The 24340-nt window shown below is 55.3% G+C and overlaps 2 protein-coding genes across 4 annotated transcripts in view; both read right to left on the bottom strand.

The window, feature by feature from the left end:
• Positions 1 to 24340, bottom strand: part of PIGO (phosphatidylinositol glycan anchor biosynthesis class O) — a 140988-nt gene that overhangs the window by 42727 nt on the left and 73921 nt on the right. The gene's annotated exons all lie outside the window — the stretch shown is intronic.
• Positions 1204 to 24340, bottom strand: part of ATOSB (atos homolog B) — a 38186-nt gene continuing 15049 nt past the window's right edge. For 2 of the 3 annotated variants that reach the window (XM_081212947.1, XM_081212946.1), the window contains exons 2-10: positions 20941 to 21061; positions 18904 to 19140; positions 17640 to 18727; positions 8791 to 8849; positions 8391 to 8499; positions 7557 to 7715; positions 5333 to 5401; positions 4944 to 5140; positions 1204 to 2873 (exon numbers count right to left, since the gene is read on the bottom strand). In XM_081212947.1, coding sequence (XP_081069073.1) covers positions 2720 to 2873; positions 4944 to 5140; positions 5333 to 5401; positions 7557 to 7715; positions 8391 to 8499; positions 8791 to 8849; positions 17640 to 18632 — 1740 coding nt within the window. In that variant the 5' untranslated portion in view covers positions 18633 to 18727; positions 18904 to 19140; positions 20941 to 21061 and the 3' untranslated portion in view covers positions 1204 to 2719. Of the gene's footprint in view, positions 2874 to 4943; positions 5141 to 5332; positions 5402 to 7556; positions 7716 to 8390; positions 8500 to 8790; positions 8850 to 17639; positions 18728 to 18903; positions 19141 to 20940; positions 21062 to 23855; positions 24014 to 24340 lie in introns of those variants that run through there. The other variant, XM_081212945.1, reaches the window with a different exon arrangement.

Raw genomic sequence — 24340 nt, forward strand, 5'->3', positions numbered from 1 at the left:
TATGAAAAAGGGTTATAAATAGGTAAAAATTTAATGCTATTATTTTTAAGATTAAGTTTAGGATAATTAAAGAGGGTAAGGATTTGCTGAATCAACAGATGGAAGTGGAATACAAAAAAGGGAGGTATGAGGAGGTTCGGGAAACAAGCTAAAGGAAAACAAGTAATGGAAAATCTGTGTGTTCTTTTAACTATTTTTATTTTGTATTTTTGTTATTTTTTTGTTTATATCTTTTTTTGTTGTTATACTTTAAAAAATCTTAATAAACATCTTATAAAAAAAAGAAAGAAAGCCAGGCCAAAGTGACAAAGAAGACCTTCTCCTGCATTGCTGCATTTCAAAGGCGATTATACTCACTCTAATGTGTGAGATGCCATTGAAAAGCATTTGGAGATTGCAACTGGCCCAGAATGCAGAAGTCAGGCAAGAGTTCTAAAATGCAATAGGCTGAAGTTCTGTTTTTTACATTTAAAGCTCTAATGGTCTGGCACCAGGATATTTGAAGGACCGCCATCTCCTGTTCAACACCGTATATGCACTGAAGCTATCTTTGGAGATCCTGCTCTGGGTCTTCCATGCAGTAGGCTGCTGTGTGGGACACAGCCTTCTCAGCAGTGGCACCTACATTGGACAGGACCAGCGAGGGCAGAGCCGAGCTTGTGGCGAGTGTAAAAGCCCTTCTTGCAAAGCTGTTCCTTTCTACATGATTTTGTGGCTTTGTGATCTTTTGAAGACGAGGAGAGCAAATGAGGAGAGAGCTAGCCATGGCTAATAGCTAGGCTAGCTAGATGGGCCTCCTTGGACAGAGGCAGTCTACCTCTGAATACCAGTTACAAGCAAGCAGGGGAGGGTCCTTGGCTGCTTGTGGGGCTTCTCGGAAGCAGCAGTTGGTGGTTGATGATGAAGACTGACCAGTGCAGGAAACGGGAAGCTGAGATCCAGCAGGGCTGTGCTAAGGCTCCAACAGAAAACGAGTGAAAGAGACCCTTTCTCCTGGCGCAGAAGGGAAGAACCGCCCTACAAGATTCATCTTGGGCAAGTTCCATTCAGGGGCAACTGCTGGGATTACTCTGAAGACAACAGGCCAGTGCCTGACTGACGCCCAGGCTCCGGGCCGCTCTTTGGGGTCTTGTGAGAGGGGTCCTCTTGACGTTAAACTGAGGCAGGAGAGGATTGCAAGCACAAAATGAAGACGCACTCCCATTTCCAAACACACATTTATAGAATTTTCTTTTTTTTAAAAAAAAAAGACAGAGAAAGTATCTGGTACAGTCCTTTCTATCTTTTTTCTTCTTCAATATAAATATTTTCAAGTGTCTACAATGGTTGCCCCTCTCCTCTCCTCCTTTCTGCTTCGTCTCGGGAGCAGGACGTGGGAGGAGACGCAACGCAGGGGCAGTTTGGAGGGCGAGGCGAAGTTCCCCTCTCCTCCTCCTGCTCCTCAAAGACCAAAATCCTTCACAGAAGCAAGGCTTCCTTTCTCCTTTGTGAAATGGTGCAAATTGCCCCTGCGCCACCCCCCTCCCACCCCACCGGCAGGGGCTTCAAGGTGATTGCAAAGGCAGCATTTTCGACCCCCCACCCCCAAGAACCCCCTAACAAAGAACCCCAATACAGGGAAACCGCCATGCAGGAGTCCCAAAACAACTTCAACTCGGCTCCTCTACGCCCCACCCACCCATGGCAACGTCGTCAAGTTTGGCACTGTGTACGTCTTCAACCTGAGGTGGGCATGGAATGGGCAGGGAGGTGGTCTCGGCTCAAGACACGGAGACACAGCAGTGAGCGACACTCACTGTCTCCACACCCTCAAAACAGCTTCTCCCAAGACGCCCCTCCTGCGTTCTGCCTTTTGGAAACCCCCCAGGCAGACCAGGCGTCGTGATGCCAGGGGCCGGGCCCTTTCGGGGTCTCCTGCCTGCACCAAGCCCTCGGCCAGCTGGGCAAGATCCGGGGGCTGCCGAAACTCGTGCTTCTGGCAAAAGGCAGGGGAGAGCAGGGGTGGGCTGATGCCACAGAGAAAGGGCAGGGAGCCTGGCCCCCAGGAGGAAGGAATCCCGGAACGCGAAGGAAGCCCCGTGGGGTGCAAAGGATGGCTTGCTCTCTCCCCCCACCACGCACAGCTGCTCTTCGCAGGTTTCAAATGCAAAGCTGGGAGCTCCCACCGTCCCCAGCGCATCCGCGACTCGATCCTCTGCTTGCCAACGTGAGACATTTCCGCTCAGGTGGCGGCCCGTGAAGCAGCTGGAGGCCTCTGCCTGGATGGTTAAGGCTGTATCTTCAGTCTTCCTTCCCTCCCGCCCCCTCATGACCCTTTCAGTGCTTCGTACTTCCAACACACAAACACACACACATATATACGTCTCACCCTGCCCTCCACTCCGATGGCCCCAAATCTTAATCTCAGAGCCCCAGCCCCTCTTTGTCTCTCCCCCCCCCACCCCTGTTTCAACGCCACCCTGCCCCTCCTTCGGCTGGGCCCCTTCCTTTGGTTCCTCCAGCCCCCCACCCCCTGCCAAACCGCACAGGGCACCGCAACTAGAGCTTGAGAAGCACTGCATTTGAGATCCAGGCTGGGCGCAGGCCTCTCTCTCGAGGCAGACAAAAAAACTATGAGCCCAGTTCATCTTTCGCACTCAGGACCCTTCCTCTTCCTTCTTCATCTGCCAAAGCCCCGTTGGCTCCGGGTAGGGTTCTCCCCACGTCCATCCGTCCTCCCTCAGGCTCGGGGGGAGTAGCAGGGGTTGCGCGGGAGTTCGGTGAAGGACTTCAGTTCGTAGGGGATCCCCGAATCAATCTCAATCGACTTGCGGGAAAAGAGCAGGCGGATGTTGTCGTGCAGGTAGATCTTCCCCGACTTGGAGCTGTGGAACCTGGGAAGCGGAGGAGGCACGTTTCAGAGGTTAGGAACCTGGAGCACCATAAGGAGAGCCTGCAGCTGGATCAGGCCAGGGGCCCGTCTAGTCCGGCATCACCAGATTCCTCAAGGAGAAACCCATAAGCAGGATCTGAGCCCAAGAGCAACTCTCTCCGCCTGAGATTTCCAGCAACTGGGATTCAGGAGCACAGCTGTCTCCAGCTGTGGAGGCAGAGCAGAGCCATCCTGGCTTGTAGGCATCCAAAGCCCTCTCCCCTATGAATCTCAAGGGGGGGGGCAGTCTGCTTAGCTTGAGGAACAAAGGCACTATAGCCCAAGTGGGGTAAGACGTTGGCAGGGAGGGGAGGAGAAGCTACAGAGCTGATTTAGCAAGATGGCATTCGATCCACTCGAGTGGACTGGCTTTGAAGGGGCGGCAGGGGAAGGCGGTCTGCAGGAGAAGGGCCAGATCCAGCACTTAAAGGTGCTTGGGCCCAGCCTGGATGGTGTGCTAAGCTTCGACCTGCTGGGGCAAACCATCTACTCCTGAAAGGGGGAGGGGGCAGAGGAGAGGTCACTTGGCTCCCACATTAAGTATCCCTACACAAAAGACATGACAGAATGAGGATCTCCAGTGAGGCGACATGTGGGAAGATTCAGGCCAGAAACAAGAAAGAATTTCTTCATGCAGTGCAGAGTGAAACTGTGGAACTCCCTCCCACAGGAAGCAGCAATGGATAGCCTTAAAAGAGGATTGGATTGGCTACTTGCCACGATGGCTACACTTCATCCTGATGGCTGCAGGCAGTGATGCTTCCGAATTCCATTTTCTGGAAACTGCAGGAATGGTGGGATCTCTCATACTCAAATCCTGCTTGCCGTTTCCCCATCAGGGCATCTGGCTGGCCCCTGTGAGAACAGCAGCCTGGGCGAGAGGAGCCCTGTCACTCTTCTTAAAGTGGCCATACATATGTGAAATACATTTCCTTGTGATCTTTTAAGGAAAATGGGGCACAAAAATGTCACTGCCCAAGACAGCTTTTCCCCTAGAGCAGAGGTCAACAAACCAAGGCCCACAGGCCAGATCAGGGCCACCTGGGTAGTAAATCTGGCCCGTGCCCCGAAGCCGGAACCTGCCGCGACGCTGAGACTCCCAGCGATGGTGAGGGGCGGCAGCGGCTCTGCCACTCAATTGCCGCACCTGATTTACCTCGGCGCAGCGCGGGGACGTCTCTGCCAATCAAACGCCGCGCTTGGTTTACTCCAGCGGCATTTGATTGGCAGAGATTGGCTCCTCACGCCTCGCCACCTCCGGAGGTCTGCTTTCCCTTCCCTGCCAGCTTCCACCTGCGCCGCCAGGAGACGCTGCGTATTGCAGCGTAGCCGCACCCTGCCCTTGCCCTGTCGCTGGATGCACGGACACTAAGAGCCCTAAAGACGCACTTATTCGCAAGTAAGCCGCAATCGTTTCAAGGCCGCTTGTTCACTGCCTGAAGAAGCACTCAAGCCCACAGAGGTGAAATGTGCTATGGATCGCGCCCCTGGGAAGGTAAGCGCAACGGCTGGCCCCCCTCGCCACTCCTCTGGCCCACCACAAGGTCTGAGGGACAGTGGACTGGCCTGCAGCTAAAAAAAATTGCCGCCCCCTGCCCTAGAGACTGCCAGGATCAGGCACCGTTTGACTGCCATGCCTGGGGTGGGGAGGGTGAGAAGCAGCCTCCCCACCTCCAAGGCAACTGGGGGAAACAGCCCCATGCAAATATGGAGGTGGCAGCAGCCCCATATAAAGCCAGGACTCCCAAAACACTCACACTGCATTTCTATTATATTTTGCGCAGGACTTTCAGAAATCACCTTAAACCTTCCAGTTGGGATTCCTGCAGTGCTGGGGGTGGACTGGATGACCCTCGGGGTCCCTCCCAAAGCTACGCTTCTAGGATTCTAGGCTTGGGCCCAGAAGCAAAAGCCCTAAGAAGGTCTTGTGTTTGGGCGTGTAAATAGATAGTCCTGCCAGGACAGGACTAGGGTGGCCCAGGAAGGGCCCAGGGACCCCAGGCGGCCAGCCCCACGCCCAGATCTTCCTCACCTCAGGTGCATCAGGTAGCAGAGGACCCTTCTGGGGACCTCGCTCTGGGCTGGGCTGGGGCCCTGCTCCACCTCCTCGCCAACGGGAACCAGGAAGATGCGATGGCGCAGGAAGGTGACGTGGTTGGCGGGCATGTCGTGGAAGTCGTAGGTCACCAGGAACATCTTCACCACCGTCTTGTTGGGGTTGAATAAGGTCTGCAAGAGGGGAGGCCGTCACGGAGGCGGAGGAGAGCGGCTGCCCCACGGAGGGGGGCATTGCAAGGGGTCTCCGGGCTCCCCACCCCCAAACCTCAGGCCAGCGCGGCCCCCACACCTCCCTGCTCCGCTCTCTCTTCGCATGCCCAGCTCAGGAGCCAAGCTGCCCACCGGCCGGCCTCTGCAACTCACCACTTGGATGGTGCCCGTTTTGGGGATGCTGTAGCCCTTCTTCCCCAAGGATTCCAAATCAATGACTCCCTGGAGCAGAGAGAGAAGGTCAGGGGCTCAGGGGGGCTCAGAGGACGGTGGGAGGGGCAGTGGAATAAGGCTCACTTTGCAGACTGGGAAGCCACAAGCCCTGGGAGGGGTGCTGTGGGCGATGGAAAGGGCAGTTCCACTGGGCAGCGGCCAGGGCAGAGCATTTCATGGCCACTTGAGCCACAGGAGAAACGCTGGATTAGCTAAAACCTTTCCATAGATAGATTAAGGATATCTTCGTTTGCAAAAATATGTGTGTTGTCTCTTTATTCAAGCTGTGTTTTCTACAGGTCAGTTTCGTTTGCTGTGAGACATTAGTTCTGCATATAGTATTAGGTTAGGAAGAAAAGGAGAGTGGGGAATGGTATTTGGGGTGGGGTCAGGTGGCAATGCTCTTCCATTCTTCTACTTAGTGTATGTGGGGGGGGGGTTGTGTCAGCATCACTTGTGTGGGTCCCCTTACTATTCACTTGTTGTATTTCCTTGGTTGTGAGAGAGGTTGGGGGTGGCCTAGGGGGTGGTTGGCTGTCTTTGGTTGGCTGTGGTGATCTTTGTTTTCGTGTGTGAGTGAGGTGGGTGGGTGTTTTGGATCAGGTTAGCCATATTGATTTGTATGCTGTTGGCAGATTATTGTCATTGTCCTGTTGGGCTGTGAATGTGATAAAGGGGAGCCATACCGGGGTGAAGGCGTCTTCTTCTATTTGTTCCTATGTCAGTTTCAGTTTATCGGTTAATTTTTCTAGTAGGGCTGTTTCCCATACTATTTGGTACCATTGGTCCATGCTTACTCCTGACAGGTCTCTCCAGTGTCTGGTTATGATGTTTCTGGTTGCTGAGAGTAGGTGGGTTATGAGCTCTTTGTCGTGTGAGTGGCCATTATTTTCTTGGATGATGTTTAGTGGGGCCAGTTCTGGGGTGATTTCTAATACTTGCTTAGTTATTTTGCATATTTCTTGTTTGATTGATGGTCCGGAAGACTTGGATTTTGGGACACTCCCACCACATGTGGAGGTATGTGCCTGTGGAGATGCACCCTCTCCAGCATTTTGGTGAGGTTCCTGGGCGTATTAGCGCTAGTTTCCATGGTGTTAGGTACCACCTGTAGGTGAGTTTCAGTGTGAGTTCTTTTCTTTTAGCTGAAATGGATTCAAAGGGAGGTTTAGACCACATTCTAGTCCCTTGGGTGAGGTTAATCTCATAGCCTGTCTCATCCTCCCACTGTTTTTTGATAGCGTCATGGGGGGGGGTTGTGGGATTTTGGAGTGGTATTTTGAATATTGCGGATACCATCCCTTTGCCGTGTCCCTTTGTTGTTAGGAGGAGGTTTTCAAAGGTTGTCAGGGGCCTAGCTGATGCTGATTTTACTACCAGATTGTTTAAGAGGTCATGTAATTGGTGGTGTGTTAGCCCCTAGTTTGTCTTGTACTTCTTATGTCAAAGTGGGTTTGTTATTTTTGTAGAAGTCTGCCAGACGGTTTAAGCCTTTGCCTTGCCAGGTTTTTACCTGGAGGTTTTGTGCTGCATGGAGGAATAATGGGTGGTAAGCCAGGGGGAATTAGTGGGGATGGGGGGTTGGGGACAGTTTGCCTGCTTCTTCCTTCCATGCTTTAAGCGTGGGCTGTGTGAACCTGTTTAGTGTTGTGGGGATTTTCCTCAGTTTGTGTGGGAGGAGTGGGTGTGCCGTGATGGGGGTATTTTCAATCGTGTCTCCAGGTGTACCCATTGTTTTCTCTCGTCTTCTAGAATGTATGGGATTTAATACACAATTTATAAAGACGATGTTAAAATGATAAGAAATAACAATAATTAATATAAAGAACTTATATGAAGATATAACAAAACAAGGAGAAGTCAATATGTATAAAACCAGAAGAGGAAGTTGAGGGAAGTCGGGGGGGGGGTGGATTTTGGGAAATGTGTTTTGTTTTTTCTATTTCAACGATTTGAAATGCTAACATGATAGAAATAAAAAATCTAATAACAATTTAAACAATAAATAAATAAATAGAATGTATGGGATTTCCCAGCCAGGTTCATTCATGACCAACCAGGGGCGGCCAATGCCACCCCACTGCCCCAGTGGGTCTGTCCACAGAAGTCAGCCCCTGCCGTGCCCCCCCTTCCCAAAGCTCCCCACCACCCCCAGAGCGCCTACCAGGAAGGGCGAAGGGGCGCTGTGCTCCGCTATGTCGAAATAGGTGACTTCCACGGGGAGGGTGGCATGCTGTGGGCAGTAGGAGCCGCTGGCCCCGATCTCCGCCGTGAAGCCCTCGATCCGGCCGGCCGGCGGGAAGCGCCCCTTCAGGATGGACTCCTGCGCAGGGAGGAAAGAGGGTGGGTGGGCCGGCCAGTACAGGTCTCCCTCCCAACACACAAAGGGGCCTCCCATCTAGTCTCCAAACCCCCCCTTTATCATGCAACTCAGCCATGCGGGCAAAGGGCTCTTTAACCCTTCCCTCCCCAGTGCAAACAGCAAGAGCAGCTCAGGCACTTGCATAATAATAATAACAACAACAACAACAATAGTACCCCAACCATCTGACTGGATTGCACAGCCGCTCTTGACAGCATTGACACTGGAGACCAGAAAAGGGTGTCTAGGAGCCCTTTGCCTGGCCATCACAGAGGCCAAAAGGGGCCACGTCATGCTGAAACCGCTTTACACGGGTGGGAGCGGGGGGGGGGGGGAGACATGTCCTGGATGCTTCAGTTGAGATTCATGGATTGAAAGGGGTTGGACTAGATGACCCTTGGGTCCCTCCCAACTCTATGATTCTCTGTTTCCATGTCCAAGGTGCCCTTTGCCCAGGACTCAGCTATCCCAGGGCCACTTAAAGGGCAGAGGCACCATCCGCTGCCCCTCCAGCCCCACCCCCCAGGGCAGACGGAGCCAGTCTCCCCATGGAAGAGGCGCCTCTCTGCCCTCCTCAGTCCTGGGCGCCCGAGAGGAAGCGCTCCCTCGCACCCAGAGCCTCCCAGCCGCCGTTACCTCAAAGTTCCCCAGCAGGGCGCGGCTGGTGGAGGTGGTGGCCCAGGGGGTGGCGCTGGGGGGCCTGCAGCCCGCTGGGCTCCTGGGCAGGCTGCTGCGGAGATGTCTCCTGTGGGGGGCAGAAGGTCAGGGGGGGTCAGTTTGAGCAGAGGCTCCCCACGCCCTGCCCACCCCAGAGACCTGCCAGAGCAAAGCACCCAGGCAGCATCTCCAGAGAGCCGGGGGGGGGCAACCCCTCCCTCTGCCAGGGAGACAGCCAAGGGCAAGGCTGCCAGCCAGGGCACCCAAGCAGGGAAGGCCCAAGAGCCCCCCCCCACCAGTCCAGCAACTCTGGGCAGCCACCTTAGTGGGTCACTGACCGTGGGGGGAGCCAAAAGGGAACGCAGGGGGAAGCACTTACTGTTTGAGGCGCAGCCCAGCCTTCAGCTGGCAGCCGGCAGAACTGCTGGTGGCCGAGCCCTGGGGGGGTTAGGGTGGGGGGTGAGGAGACACAAAGGGGGGAGAGGGAGGTTAGAGGCTGGACCCCCAAACGCAGTGAAGGAGCCTCGCGGTCTGAACTGCAAAGCGACGGCATCTTACGCACACTGGACTTCTGCAATAACAGCTCCGCCTTTGCGGGCTAACAGGTTGGAATTCCACAGGTTAAGCTGCAAGAAGGGCAGAGAGCCCGGAAACCCCTACTGTGCTGGGGGGCAGGGGGCGCAATGCTGGCTCCAGAAGGCTAGAGATGTTCACGCTGGGACAACTGGAGAAGACGCGTCTTTGCATCTCCCCAGGAGCCTTGGGGCTGAATCCCCATGTAAGATGCGGTCGCACCGAACTCTCAAAAAGCGGTTCCCACAAAGCGACCGTCATCTGGGCTCCACAAGCCCCGCCGAGCAGGCAGCTAGCCCAGGAACTGCATGCGCATGTGTCAGAGCTGCTTGAAGATCCTAGCTCACAGAGGATCACGCTAGCCAGCGAGCATTAAGTAAAAGTCTTTATTGAATTACAGTTTCCATTCTCACGCTGCTGCGCGCAAACTCTACGTCTAGTAGCTAGATCGGCGAAGCTCCGTCTGAGTCTCCGCCCCGTGTGCACCAACTTAATATCCTAGCCTTGCTCCACCTTTTCCGCCTGACTGTCCTCCTCTGGGTCCCTCTACCCCCCGGGGCTTCTTCCTTCCGGGATTCTTCTGACGCTGACCCGGACCCTCCTGCCTCCTTGCGCCGGGCTTTAGGACCTGGTTCCCTTTCGGGGCTGCTTACTGCGCCGCCTTCCTCTGCATTTGAACTTGGCGCGCGCGCCCAACCTTCCACCTTCCTCTTAACCGTTTCTTCGCTCCCCGATGGAGGTGTGGCCACTCCTGACTCATGCCCTCCCTCCTGTGGTGAGCTGCCAGCGCTTCCCCCCTGGCTCCCTTCCTCTTCCCTGCTTCCTGGCGGTGACGCTGGTCCCGATTTCCAGCTGCTCCCCCCTGAGTCCCTTCTGGCTCTATCTTCCTGGGGTGCCCCCCTTGACCTGGCCACTGGTGCTCCTTTCTGTGAATCCTCTGATTCACTGGAAAGACTAGGAGATCTCGGGTCGTCGTCATCACTCATCTTTTCTTCTGCCTCCTCCCCTTCGCTCTCTGTTTCCTCCCTTGCCCGTGCCTCTGCTCCTAAACCCCTGACATCCATCCCCCCCTCGAAGCCCCCCATTCCCCCCTCCCCTCCTTCCGGTGCTGGAGCTGGGGGCTGCTGTTGCAAAGGGACGAACGTCGGATATCGGTCGCTTCCCGTGGCGGGCCTCCATCTGAAGTCTTCCGGTTCTTCCTCCCTGCTCTCGTCGACGACGGTCACCTCCGCTTCCATCTCTGTGCCGCCGTGCTCGAAACCAGGGTCGTCCCCGAAAATGTCCATGTCCGTCTCTCCCTCACTTCCTCCTGGCGGCGTTGCTCGTCCTGAGCATTCCAGCCACTTTCTGCGGAACTGCTCCTCTGGCCTATCGTCCCACCAATACGAGGGTTCTGAGGCGGATCCCGAGGGTGACCCCTCCGGGGAACGGACGTCTCGTGTCGGTTCCTCGTCCGAGTCGAACCCCCGGAACGTGCTGGCCGAAAGCGTGGGCGTGAAAAGCCAGTCGTCGAAAAAGTCTGCTGGCATAGGTCTATGTGGGAAGAGGGCATGAAACTCGTCTTTGAGCAGAGGTTCGTCTAAGGCGTAGCCCGGCACCCAGCTGTTCGCACTGGCCGGGGTGCCCTCCTTGGCGAGAAAGTATTCTACCCCCTCTTCCCCCCATCTGGAGTCCAAAATCTCCGTGACTTCGTTGATGCGCTCCTTCTGTGCCACTCCCGCGTGCCCTGTTCTGTCTCTGGCCGGACTCGGCGCCGTTCCGGGTTCCTGGAACCTGTGCGGTGCCTTGTAGGGAGTGAGCACCGATCTGTGGAATACCGGATGCATTCTGGAACCCTCCGGAAGTGCCAGTCTGAAAGCTACCGGGTTGACTTGCTCTTCGACTTGGTAGGGCCCCAGTTGCTTATGCCCTAGTTTCTTCTTGGCCAACGACCTGGCCGGCACTGCGTTGGCTGCTAACCAAACCCAGTCTCCCACGTGGAGCTCTTCTCCAACCCTTCTGTGCTTGTCTGCTTGTACCTTGTATGCGTGCTTGGCCAGCTCCAGGTGGCGCCTCAGCTGATCGTGGACTTCCTGCAGCTCCGACGCGAACGCATCTGCTGTCTGCGGCTCCCCCTCCCCCATTCTTTCCAGTCCCGGGAAGGTTCTGGGGTGCCTTCCGTTGTTGGCGAAGAACGGCGTGACCCCCGTGGACACGTGCTTCGTGTTGTTGTAGGCGAACTCGGCAAGCGGCAGGTAATCCACCCACGTCGCAGGCTGTTGATTTGCATAACATCTCAGGTACTGCTGCATGATGGCATTGACCCGCTCCGCTTGCCCGTTGGTCTGCGGGTGTCTCGCCGACGCCAGGTTGATCTTGACATTCAGGAAGCCCATCAGCTTCTGCCAGAAATTCGAGATGAACTGCCGCCCCCGGTCGGACAGAATAGACCGTGGCAGACCGTGAACCTTGAACACGTGGTCTATGAACAGTTTGGCGGTTTGCTCCGCCGTGGCCACTTTAGCACACGGAATGAAATGGGCCATCTTGGAAAACAGGTCCACCACCACCAGCACTGCCGTCTTGCCCCTTGAGCTGGGCAGATCCGTGACAAAGTCCAGGGCCACCCTTTCCCAAGGTTCGACCGGAGTTTGCAGGGGTTCCAACAGTCCGGCCGGCGGTTTGTGCACTGGTTTGGCCCTCTGGCAGGTGTCACACCTCGCCACGTAGTCTGCGACCTCCCCTCTCATTCCAGGCCACCAGAAATCCCTGGCTACTAATTCCACCGTCTTCTCCTTGCCAAAGTGCCCGGCCGTGGGCGCGTCGTGCAGCTGCTGCAGCACCTTGGCTCGAAGTTCGTCTCCCGGCACGTAGATGGCCCCTTTACGGATGAGCAATCCATCTCTTAGCTGGAAACCGTCGGCCGCTGCCTTGCCCCTTTGCACCTCTGCCATCTTTGCTTGTGCGAAGGAGTCCCCCTGCAACGCTCGTCGCACCGCCTCTAGGTCCACGGTCGCCGCGGCGCACGCCCACACTGTCGGTGCGAAGATGTGCATGGCGGCCGCTGGTGTTGCGTCCTCCAGATACTGTGGCTTACGGGAGAGAGCGTCTGCCATGATGTTGGTGTCCCCCGGGACATACTCTATTCGGAAGTCGAAGTTCGCAAAGAACTCAGCCCAACGTATCTGCCTCTGGTTCAGGAACTGTGCCGTGCGCCAGTGCTCTAGATTCTTGTGGTCCGTGCAAACCTGCACCGTGTGCTTGGCGCCGATCAGAAAGTGCCTCCACGCCTTGAACGCTGCGTGAATGGCCAGCAACTCCCTGTCCCATATGGTGTAGTTCTGCTCGGACTTGCTGAGCTTCCTGGAGTAAAACGCTCCCGGTCGCCACACCCCCTGCGGGTCTTTCTGCAGCAGGACCGCCCCCACGGCTCTGTCCGAAGCGTCTGTCTCCACCCTCATCGGCTTGCTGGGGTTGACATGAAGCAGCTGCTCTTCCGACGCGAAGAGACGCTTGAGTGCCTGAAAGGACTGCTCCGCCTGCTCTGTCCAAATGAACTTCTTTTTCTTGGAGCTAAGCGTGTCAGTGATGGCCGCCGTCTGCATCGCGAAGCCCTTGATAAATTTGCGATAGAAGTTCGCAAAGCCGACAAACCGTTGGACCTCCTTCCGGTTGCGCGGGCTCTTCCAATCCAACACCGCTCGCACCTTGGCGCTGTCCATGGCGAGCCCCTTGTCAGACAGCTTGTAGCCCAGAAAATCCACCTCCGTCACGTCAAATTGGCACTTCTCCAGCTTGGCGTAGAGCCTATGTTGCTTTAGCCTGCTCAGCACTTCCTTGACGTGTTTGTCATGCTCCTGCTGCGACTCCGAAAAGATCAGGATGTCATCTAAGAAACAGACGCACGTCTTGTAGAGAAGTCCCGCCAACACGTGATGCATAAAGGCTTGAAAAACGTGGGAGCCATTTTGCAATCCAAAAGGCATAACTCTATATTCGTAGGTCCCCAGTGGCGTGAACATGGCTGTCTTCCACTCATCACCCTCCCGCATGCGAATGAGGTTGTACGCCCCCCCGCAGGTCCAACTTGGTGAACACTCTGCCCTTCCGTACCTTTGCGAGGAGGTCGTCAATTCGGGGCATGGGGAAGTCCGATGGCCTAGTCACACTGTTCAAAATCCTGTAATCCACTACGAGTCTCTTTTGGGGCGTGTCCCGCTTCTTAACAAAGAATACGGGACTGCCCCCCACTGCCTTGGACTCCCGGATGAAGCCGCGCTGCAAATTATGATCAATGAACTCCTTGAGTTCTTGCAGTTCGTCCTCTGACATGGAATACAGTCTCCCTTTAGGCAGCGCCGCCCCCGGCAGCAGGTCAATTTTGCAGTCATATGGTCTGTGAGGGGGTAGCCTGTCTGCCTCCTTCTCGCAGAAAACTTCCAAAAATTCAGCGTACTTGTGGGGAATCGCTTGCAGCGTGCCTAGCAGCAACTGTGACTCCTCTTCCTCTCCTTCCTGCCTGGGCACGATGCAGTGTTCAGCACAAAAGGAAGAGCCGAAGGTCAGCTGCCTCTGGTACCAAGCCATCGTTGGGCTGTGCTTGTCCAGCCAACTCATGCCCAATACAACGGGCGTGTCAGATAGTTGAGTGACGTTGAAGCTGATGATTTCTCTGTGATTCCCAAGTCGCATCACCATTGGTGGCGTCTGCTTCACCACTTGCCCCCCGAGCAGCTCCCTGCCATCCACCGTGACAACCTGCAGGGGCAGTGTGGCCGGCAGCAACTGCACAGCGTGCCTGTCGACAAAGTCCTGCCCTATAAAGTCCGCATTGCTGCCTGAGTCAATGGTGATTGGCACGTCTATGGTGATTCCATTGGGCAGCTGGAGAGATGCTGTGAGCCTCACTACTGGTTTGGGCGGGAGGGGGTTCACGGGCTGTAAAATCTCTGGGGACTGCGTCACTAACACGTCTGGCTGGGCCCCAGTGCCTCTTCCTCCAGCCAGACTGCGTCGTTTCCCTGCTGTGGTCCTCCTTGCTGCGTTGCTGCAGTCACCATTGCTGAGGCTGCAGTGAGCTTGTGGGGCCTCTGGGGACACTCTTGCCATATGCCCTGGTTCCTCACAGACGTAACACTTCCTGTTCCCTCTAGGAGGCTTCGCTTTCACTGCTGCCGGTGCTAGGGCTCTGGTTGCTGACTGAGCCCTTGCACCTCCAACCTCCATAGGTTCGGCTCCTCCTCCTGGCGGAGGCGTGGATTGCGCCCGCGCTGCTTCTCTGGGAAGGAAGGAGGGGCCCCCGGCTGGTTCGCGCCCTCCACGCCCTTCGTCCTTGCTCCACGGACGTCCTTCCAGCCTCACCCCCACTGCCAGTGCCCTCTGAACGACCTCCTGGGTGGTTCGGGGTCTCTCCCCCCTCGCGATCTCATCTTTAATCGAGTTGTGCAGCCCCTCCCAAAAGAGGTCTCTTACAGGAGCCGAATCTCTGTCCCATTCCAGGGCACTGACCAAGGCGAAAAAGCGGGCATGATACTGCCTGACGCTGGCCCTCCCTTGTCTCAGCCCATGCACCTCCTTCCGTGCAAGATCCACGTCAATACTTGATAAAAAGCACCCATCCATCGCTTTAATAAAGGCATCCGCATTCTGGAGCGCCGGATCCTTATCTCTCCATAAATTGCGTAGCCATGCTTTCGCATCCCCATGCAGATGGGACATGATGAACCCCACTCTCTCTTGTTCATCTCTAAAGTCTTTATGCAGCAGTTGCAGTGCACACAGTACGTCGGCTCTAAAGTTGGGATACTGTTGCAGGTTCCCATCGAAGTGAGAGACCAGCCCGCCTGTCCGTCTCGCCAACCCAATTCCCTCCTGCCGGGGTGTCTGCTTTGTCAGCACGTCTAACCTGACCTGGAGATCCCTGCAGGCGGCAGCTGCCTCCTCCTCTCTCTTCCTGGATGCGAGAACCTCGGCGTTCAGTTGTGCCACTGCTTTTCTGAGGTCCTCTATCTGCTGCTCAGCCGTCATGTCGTCTGCCGTTCGTGAGCTCGCTAGTAGGCACCTGTTTCTCTCCCCTCCTCGAGGCTGTAGATGCCCACAATGGAGAGACGGAGCTTACTGTCAGAGCTGCTTGAAGATCCTAGCTCACAGAGGATCACGCTAGCCAGCGAGCATTAAGTAAAAGTCTTTATTGAATTACAGTTTCCATTCTCACGCTGCTGCGCGCAAACTCTACGTCTAGTAGCTAGATCGGCGAAGCTCCGTCTGAGTCTCCGCCCCGTGTGCACCAACTTAATATCCTAGCCTTGCTCCACCTTTTCCGCCTGACTGTCCTCCTCTGGGTCCCTCTACCCCCCGGGGCTTCTTCCTTCCGGGATTCTTCTGACGCTGACCCGGACCCTCCTGCCTCCTTGCGCCGGGCTTTAGGACCTGGTTCCCTTTCGGGGCTGCTTACTGCGCCGCCTTCCTCTGCATTTGAACTTGGCGCGCGCGCCCAACCTTCCACCTTCCTCTTAACCGTTTCTTCGCTCCCCGATGGAGGTGTGGCCACTCCTGACTCATGCCCTCCCTCCTGTGGTGAGCTGCCAGCGCTTCCCCCCTGGCTCCCTTCCTCTTCCCTGCTTCCTGGCGGTGACGCTGGTCCCGATTTCCAGCTGCTCCCCCCTGAGTCCCTTCTGGCTCTATCTTCCTGGGGTGCCCCCCTTGACCTGGCCACTGGTGCTCCTTTCTGTGAATCCTCTGATTCACTGGAAAGACTAGGAGATCTCGGGTCGTCGTCATCACTCATCTTTTCTTCTGCCTCCTCCCCTTCGCTCTCTGTTTCCTCCCTTGCCCGTGCCTCTGCTCCTAAACCCCTGACAGCATGTGAATTCCCCCACACGGACAGGCCCCAGAGGCAAGGGGTCCGAGCCACCTGTGCCCTCTATTCCAGATGCCTGCCTGGGACCCCCACACCTGCCCACCAAGCCCCAAAGGACCCCCGTCAGTGGGGTCCCATTCCCCCAACCTCACAGCAACAGCTCAGCTTTCCTGCCTGGTCTTCTCTCAGGGGGAGAAGCCCCCGCAGTGACTTACTAGAAGTGTCCCACAAGAGGGTCCTCTGGAGCCAGTGTGCCTGGAGGAGGTGGGCACCCATGGGCAGGAGAGGGGAGCCAAGCCTGGGGATGGGCAGATGCCAGGGAGAGCACCCAGGTGGGAGGCAGGATGCCCACTGGCTCCTGCAGAGCCGGCCGGCAGCTGGGCTCTTCCAGAGAGAGGCCGGCGGGTCACATGCTCAGTGACCAGGCAGTGACCTCCCTGGCACAGAGAAGGGGAAAGGGACAGGGCAGGGGCCAGCAGCTCTCCTCCAGGGCCGAGGCATCGCAAGGCATCCCTCGTGCCAAAGGGCTTCACGCCCCATGGCACAACCCCTTGGCTCAGAGCTCAGCCGATGTGGAGGGAGATGGAGGAGAGCCTTCGTCTGAGCATCTGCAGACGGCCCTTTCCTCCCTCTGCACATCTGGATGTGGGGGTCTCCTCTCTTGCAGAGCTTGGCCACCGCAGCCCCCCACCCCCATCACCCTGCCCTCCTTGGCGTGGGCCCCACAACCACAACAATGGCCTCCCCAACCCCTTGAGCAAGGAAGGAGCCCCAAGACAGGCTGGCAGGTTAAAGAAAGCCTCTCTTAGTCCAGGCCAGCCTTTCTCCACCTGTGGGTCCCCAGATGTTGTGGAAGTACAACTCCCATCACCCCTAGCTAGCAAGGCCAGAGCTCAGGGATGATGGGAGTTGTAGTCCAATAACATCTGGGGACCCACAGGTTGAGAGCCGCTGGTCTAGGCTTTTGGGGTGAAACAGGGTTCTCTCTCCCTTCCCTCTGGCCGCACCTGGGCAGACACTGAATTGACTTGGCCGGCAAGGCCAAACTCACTTTTGGCAAAGGCTGCAAATACAAGACGCCTCAGGACCAGCATTCATATTTCTGGGTAACCACCGACGGCTCCAGTCTTCTCAACTCAGGAATAGCAGGCAAGGGCCAGATAAAATCCTTTGCAGAGACTGAGAGGTGACCAAACGAGGCTCTCCTCCTCACTGGGAGACAAACTAGTGCCTGCAACATTTCCTTGGTGACATTTTGTATGTTTCAATCTTTTGACTCTATTCTATCCTGGATTTAACTTTCCGCATGCTTCAAATCATGGTTGCGAATCTCCCAAGTGATCCTTTCATTGTTCTACCTTTTCTGTAAACTGCTTTGAGGTTTCTTCCTACGACCGAGTGGCGTATAAAATAAATACAGTCATACCTTGGTTCACAAAGGCCTTGCGACTCAAACGTTTTGGGTCCCGAACGCCGCAAACCCAGAAGTGAGTGTTCCAGTTTGCGAACGTTCTTTGGAACCCGAACGTCTGACGCGAATTCCACAGCTTCCTATTGGCTGCAGGAAGCTCCTGCAGCCAATCAGAAGCCGTGCCTTGGTTTTCAAACGTTTTCGGAAGTCGGGCGGACTTCCGGAACGGATACCGTCCAAAAACCAAGGTACGACTGTATATAAAATATATGGAATAAAGAATAAATAATATCACAGAAGCCCGGTCCTTTTCCAAAATGCTGCAACCTTCCTCCCCCGACCCCCACATAGGGGGGAGCTCACACACCCCCAGCCCCCCCCCCAGCAAAGCGAAGCAAAATCTCACCTTGGCCACCGGCAACAGGTGGTTCCAGAAAGGGGCACCCTTGGCGTCGGTGCTGCGGCAGGAGGCTGGCACGGGGGGGCAGGGCGGGGCCCTCTTCTTCTTCTTCCGGGCAGGGGGGCGCCCCTCATCCTCGGAGCCCCCCGCCTCAGCCGCCCCCTCCGCCGAGGAGGGCAACAACTTCCGCTTCGCCGGGCAGCAGCCGGCCCCTCCGCCAAGGAGCCCGCAGCTGGGGTGTGGAGTCTTTTCGGCAGAGCCCAGCCCGTTGGCATCCGAGCCTCGAGCCGCTGGCGGAGTGCCAGGCTCTAGGTGCCCTCCGGGTGCCCCCAGGGGCGCATCCCCCAGCTGGGGCTGATGTGCAAGGTTGTGCAAGCCAGGGCCCAGGAGGCGGTTGGGGCCAGGGGCCCCCTGGTCCCTGGGGCCCCCGTTCTTCTCCTGCCCCCCGGCAGGGCCAGGATCCGGCGAGGCGGGGGCGCAGCCTCTCTTCGCCGTGTGCAAAGTGTCGCAAGGGGTGTGCGGGGCCTGCGCTGGGGTGGCCCCTCGTGCCCTGGGGGGGCTGCTCTCGGGGCGGTGCTCCACCACCCGCAGGCCGCTGTGGGAGAAGTGCTGGGCGGCGCCCCCCAGGGAGAGCTCGTCCACCAGCAGCCCATCCTCAATGTCATCGTCCCCCTCCTCCCAGCGGCCCCTCTTGGCGTCCCACTCGGCCCCCTCCGGCCCCCGCTGGGGCTCCGGGCAGGGGCGCTTGATGGGCTGCCTCCCGGGAGCCCTCTGTTCCGGAGGCGGGGAGCAGCCGGCCGGCGGGGAGAAGATGGAGACCTGGTAAACCTTCTGGCAGGCGAGCTCTGGGGGGCCGCAGCCCATCAGGACCCCGCGGTGGCGGCCCCAGGGGAGGGGCCCTTCCTCCTCCGCCTCCTCCTCTTCCTCCTGCTCCTCCTCCCGGCTGGTGCCTGCACTGCGCTCCTGGGGGAGGGCCGACTCTGCATTGATGTGCCGCATGGGGTGCGATGGGGCAGGGAAGGGTGCTAAAGTGCCGCGGGGCGTTTGGGAGCCTGGAGAAAGCCCCTGCTATGAAGTGTGCTTCATGGCCACATCTGGAACGAGAAGAGAAGGCGGGTGAGGGGCAGCGCAAAAATAAAAGGCTCATGAACTCGTGCGCAGACTCAAGAAAGTGGAGAGATACTGCCAGGATACTTATAGCAAAAAATGGGAAAGGGAGGAAAATCCCATCCATGAAAGAATGGCTGCCTCAAAGCAGCCGGGCACTCACCCCTCTGCAAAGGGTCCCTCGTCCTCCACCTGGGCGCCCTGGGCTCCCCCTCCAGCAGCAGGCGGTGGCTGGCGTAGCCGGCAGGCGAGATCTTCCACCCTGGCACTCCCCAGAAGCGGCGTGGCTGCCTGGGAATGGCTCCCACCATCACGGGCTGCGGCGCAAGTTCTGCCTCCTGGCCTCCTCAAAGTCCTCGCGGGCAAACAGGGCAACTTGGAAGCAGAAGCAGCAGTGGGGCTGTGGGGAAACAAACACAGAATCATCATCACCATTAATCATTTCATTTCTATACTGCTTTATATTTTGAAGGTGGGGGGAACCAAAGTGGTTTACAACACATTAAAACACCCAGTAAAACGGAAAAAGAAGGAACTTTTTATCACGTGTGGTGGGAATGTAAGAAAGTGAAAAACTTCTGGGAAATGATATATAATGATATGAAAAAGATGTTGAAATATACATTTATTAAAAAACCAGAAGCATTTTTTACTTGGCATTGTAGGGGAGGATGTTAACAGACAGGTCTGTAAGTTGCTCTTATACGCAGTAACGGCAGCAAGAATACTATTGGCACAAAAATGGAAGCAAGAAGAATTACTGACGAAAGAGGAATGGCAAATGAAATTAATGGAGTATGCAGAATTAGATAAATTAACAGGAAGGATTCGAAACCTGCGGGACCAGAGATTCTAAGAAGATTGGAGTAAATATTTGAACTATTTGAAAAGCAATTGTAATAAAACAGATTACGCTAGTAGGACTGCAAGAAGTTCTGTAAGGAGGATTATATGATATATTGCAAGGAAGACTATGAAGAGAATTATTAGTTAATGATAATTAAAAGTAATAAAGAAATTAAGAAATGTAGAATAAGTGTTAAAGAACGGAAAATCTTCAGAAGTTGTTGACGGAAGTCTAAAATATTGTATAAGATAAGAAGTTATATTAAATGACTGTTGGAAATGATATGTTAAAAAATTAATTAAAATGTGTGTGTGTATAACACCCAGTAAAATGATCCAGAAGAAAACAAATTCAAATGTCAAGGAAATTATTTCAGATGCTTCTCTAAATGACATTTTGCTTCCTCCCTATTTATTTATTTACCTACTTAATTGACAGAGCTGCCCCACAGCAGAAGGACTCCAGGAAGTCAGAGGGTCAGACTAAGACCGCTCCTTCGTGAAGTTCACGGGGTGACCTTGGAGTCGGTCGCAGCCTCTTCGCCTACCTTGCAGGGACGTTGTAGAGATTAACTGAGGAGGGAGTGAACCATGGACCCCTTGTAGAAAAAGGTGGGTCATATATGCAACAAATAAGCTCTTTTGCTGACCTGCCTAAGAAAGCTGGAGAGGCCAGCCAGATGGAGATGTCAGTCGCCAGCCTGGCATCCAGAGATTTCCACATGGTTGCAATTGGACCTGCACCAGGTGCGAAACACGCCTGATGCCTGGGGAATTTCTAGCTTAGGACTGTAAGCTCGTCTCTTCTAGGGGGCCAGGGTGGCTGTTGAAGGACACTTCCCACCCCCACCCCCTGCCACTGGCTGGTTGCCGCAGTGCGTGGAAGGGCCACGGGTCCCCAGTCCCTGCTCAGTGGGAAGCTCAGCAGAGACTTGCCCTGCAAGCAGGAATCATGCTGCAACCGCAGGCTGTTCTCTTGCGCACTCACCAAACTCTCGCTCACATGGCCCTTAACTGTAGGATGATCTCCGCCAACAATTTCTAGACCATCTATATATTCCAACATGGAAACCAGAGAGGGAGGTTATGCGCTTCTTATTACAGGGGAGAGACCAGGAACTCACCAAGACAATAGCTAAGGTTCTCTACTTGATTTTTTGTCGCCGAAGTACGCTACAGGATCCTGCCCTTGCTGGAAACCCTCAGAGATGAGGCAGATTGCTCGCCTCTTCTGCCCTTTGGTGGGTGACTGTGCCGTTGGGTGGCAACGAGATCGCACTGGCCTATCTATTCCGAATGTATTCTGAATGTCCTTATGTGATGCCAAGAAAGGTTACTTGACTTGCTAACTCACCAGTTCCACAGGACCTTTCAAACAGAGAGTGGCAATGGCAGCAGGAGTCTTCTCCCATGGCCTCCGCCAGAGGCAGAGACCCCAGAAGCACTCGATTCTGGCAGAGCCCCTTCTTCAAGACCTGGGAGAAGCACACAGAGGACCAGGTGAGAGATGCACTCGTTGCCAGGTGGCCCCTCAAAGGGCACAAAAATAATGCTTAATTATGCAATCATCAAATTCTCTCAAGTACCAAATAATATGTATTAGTTAAGGTGGGAGACACTTGGCTTGCCAGTACATTGGTCCCTTGGTTCTCAAACTTAATCCGCTCCAGAAGTCCGTTCCAAAACCAAATCGTTCCAAAACCAAGGCGCGCTTTCCCATAGAAAGTGAAAGTGAAAATGAATTAATCCATTCCAGAGTTTTAAAAACAACCGCTAAAACAGCAATTGAACATGAATTTTACGATCTAACCAGACCATTGATACATAAAATGAAAACAATAAACAATGTACTGCAGTCACACAATCAATCCATCAGTAGCTGAACTGGGTTCCACACAGTCACAAAAACAAAACAAAAAAGAACCACAAAAACGCAAAATAGTAAAAACAGACCTCAAAACGGAAGTGTGGAACTCAAATTGGAAGCGTAACATTCAAAACGGAGCATGTTTGGCTTCCGAAAAAAGTTTGCAAACTTACTTCCGGGTTTGCAGTGTTTGGGTTCCAAGTTGTTTGAGTACCAAGGCGTTTGAGAACCAAGGTACCACTGTAGTGCATGTGAGGAGTATCTTGGGGTCTTAGTGGAACATGAGTCCACTGGGTGATGCAGCAGCAAAAAGAGCTAATTCTATTCTAGGCTGCATCAACAGAAGTCTGGTGTTTTGACCAAGGGAAGTTATAGGGCTGTTGTTCTATTCTGCCTTGGTCAGACCACACCTGGAACACCGTGTCCGCTTCTGGGCACCACAATTTAGGAAGGATATTGCGAAGCTGGGAGGCGTGCAGGGGAGGGAGGGCAACCAAGATGACCAGGGGTCTGGAAGCCAAGCCTGATGAGGAACAGTTGAAAGGGCCGGGTATGTTTACCCTGGAAAAGAGGAGACTGAGAGGAGCCAGCCAACAGGCCCAGGTGCATCCCAAGCAGGAGATAGAGGGAGAAAGAGGGGATGGGGCGTGGGAGCCACGAGCCCCACCACCGACCACAGAGGGAGAGCAGGAGGCCCAGCGCCCCAAGGAGGAGCGAGTGGAAAAAGAATCTGTGCAATTTCGGGGGCTTGTGCAACACTTCGCAATAAGAGGGTGAGAGATGCTGAGGCCACTTTCCCGGGCTCCGCTTTCCTTGAACGGCAGGTTCAGGTGCTGCCCTGTCCCTCCTGTGGCATCTGTCTTCCCAGGAGCCCTTTCTCCACCCTCATCGTTCAGCCCAGACACCGAGGTCCAGCTCCGAGGGCCTTCGGGCAGTTCCCTCCCTGCGAAAAGCCAAGTTACAGGGAACCAGGTACAGGGCCTTCTCAGTGGTGGCACCTGCCCTGTGGAACACCCTCCCAGCAGATGTCAAGGCAATAAACAACTAAGACACCTGAAGGCGGCCCTGTTTAGGGAAGTTTTTAATGTCTGACGATGCATTGTTTTTAATATTTGGTTGGAAGCTGCCCAGAGCGGCTGGGGAAACCCAGCCAGATGGGCAGGGTATAAATAATAAACTATTATTATTATTATTCTGAGCAAAAGGAAGCAGCAGGCTGAGGCGGCATCCAGTATCTGAACTGGGAGAGCCATGCCAGCCTCATGAGAGAAAGGAAGGAGGAACTGGTGGGACTCATCGCCTCATCATGAAGCAGGCAGACCTGAAAAGGAGAGAACTGGAGAACCAGGACTATAGACGCCCCCAGGTTGCTCTGGCTGAGCAGGGATGGGTCAAAGTCCCATGGGCAAGAGGCAGCGGTGGGGCCCTGCCACCCACAATTCCCATTCCCCCCCCACTGCATATGCGTGGGGGGAGAGGGGGCAGAAGAGGCCCAGAAGAGGCTTGGCAGACCTCTCCTGGAGCCTTTTGCAAGCTCCAAATAGGGGCAGCGAGGCTGCAGAGAGGCTGCTGCCGCCGGCTCAGCGAGAACTGAATCCTTTCACAGGAGTTGATGCTGGAATCCCAAGGAAGAATGTAAGGCAGGGAGCAGAAAGAAGCCCAGGGCCCTGAACCAAGCAAGGGGACAGCGCTTTGGTTTCCAAACGTTTTGGAAGTCAAACGGACTTCCAGAACGGGTTCCGTTCGATTTCCAAGGTATGACTGTATTTAACGGGGGTTGGAATTACAAGCAGGAAACCAGAGACAGGGAGGAAGCAGGTGCAAGGCAGGAAATGCCCCCAAAGGCCAGCGCTGGAGCCACACAGGGCCACATTGAAGCAAAAGGAAGCATCACAAGGGCACAGCCCACGAGGGGGGGTCCAGAAGCGCCCCCACCCCTTCCTCATGCCTCTCTGGGCTGTAAGTCCCTAGGCAGAATCCAGGAGACCCCAGCCCTGCTCCCCTACGTGTGGGAGAGGCCATGCCATTCATCTCAAGGGACCGCAGGCCGGACAGTCCAATTCCGCCTTTGCCAACCAGTTGTTCGCCAGACGGGTTGAACTAGATGATCCTCAGGGTCACTTCCAGCTCTAGAAAAAACTATGATTCTATGTTTTGGATCATGGGAGTGGTAGTCCAGACCAACGGCAGGACGCCAAGTTGGCAAAGGCTGAATCCGACAGACCCCTGCCTCCGGGGTGGGGCTGCCCCAGTCCTGATCATCCCCCAGCTCCCTCCACAGATCCACCTGCACATCTAGTCAGTGCTAGAGGGCTCGGGCAAGCGAGCCAAGCCATATTCCGAGGGGTAGGCAGTCCTCAGCCACTTTTAGGCAGGAAGCTCCTTCCGAAGCAAGTCTTTACCTTTCTCTTCCTGCAGAGGCACCCAGAGACTCCCCAAGAGCCAGAGAGGGAGGCCTCTGCCCAGGTTGGCACAAGTGCCAGGCGGGTAAAGACCCAAACTGGTGAGTTATGCAAAGGGAGTTCCCAGGGTGCTGGGTCTGCTTGTTGCCCCCCTCCCAATTCACCTCCCCAGGACAGACACCCCCTCCCCATTCAGTTAGCTGTCACCATGGTGGTGGCTGAGCCAGCCAATGGGAGCACAGTATGTAAATCAGCCAAGAAAGCCAAACAACAAAAGAGGGGCAGGGGGCATTGGAGGGGGGGGTCTCCTGCCAGTGCCTTCCTCCAGCCCTGCTGCCCCCGGAGACGCCACCAAGCCCAAACAGCCAATGCCAGGGTGCCAACAGGGAACAACTGATTGCTCTACCCCACCTTCCTCTCCATGGAGCTCAAGCTGGCATTCCTGGTCGTCATTTAATCCCCACCACAACCCTGTGAGGGACGCC

This window comes from Podarcis bocagei (assembly GCF_964188305.1).
Source record: "Podarcis bocagei genome assembly, chromosome: 11".
Taxonomy (NCBI): domain Eukaryota; kingdom Metazoa; phylum Chordata; class Lepidosauria; order Squamata; family Lacertidae; genus Podarcis; species Podarcis bocagei.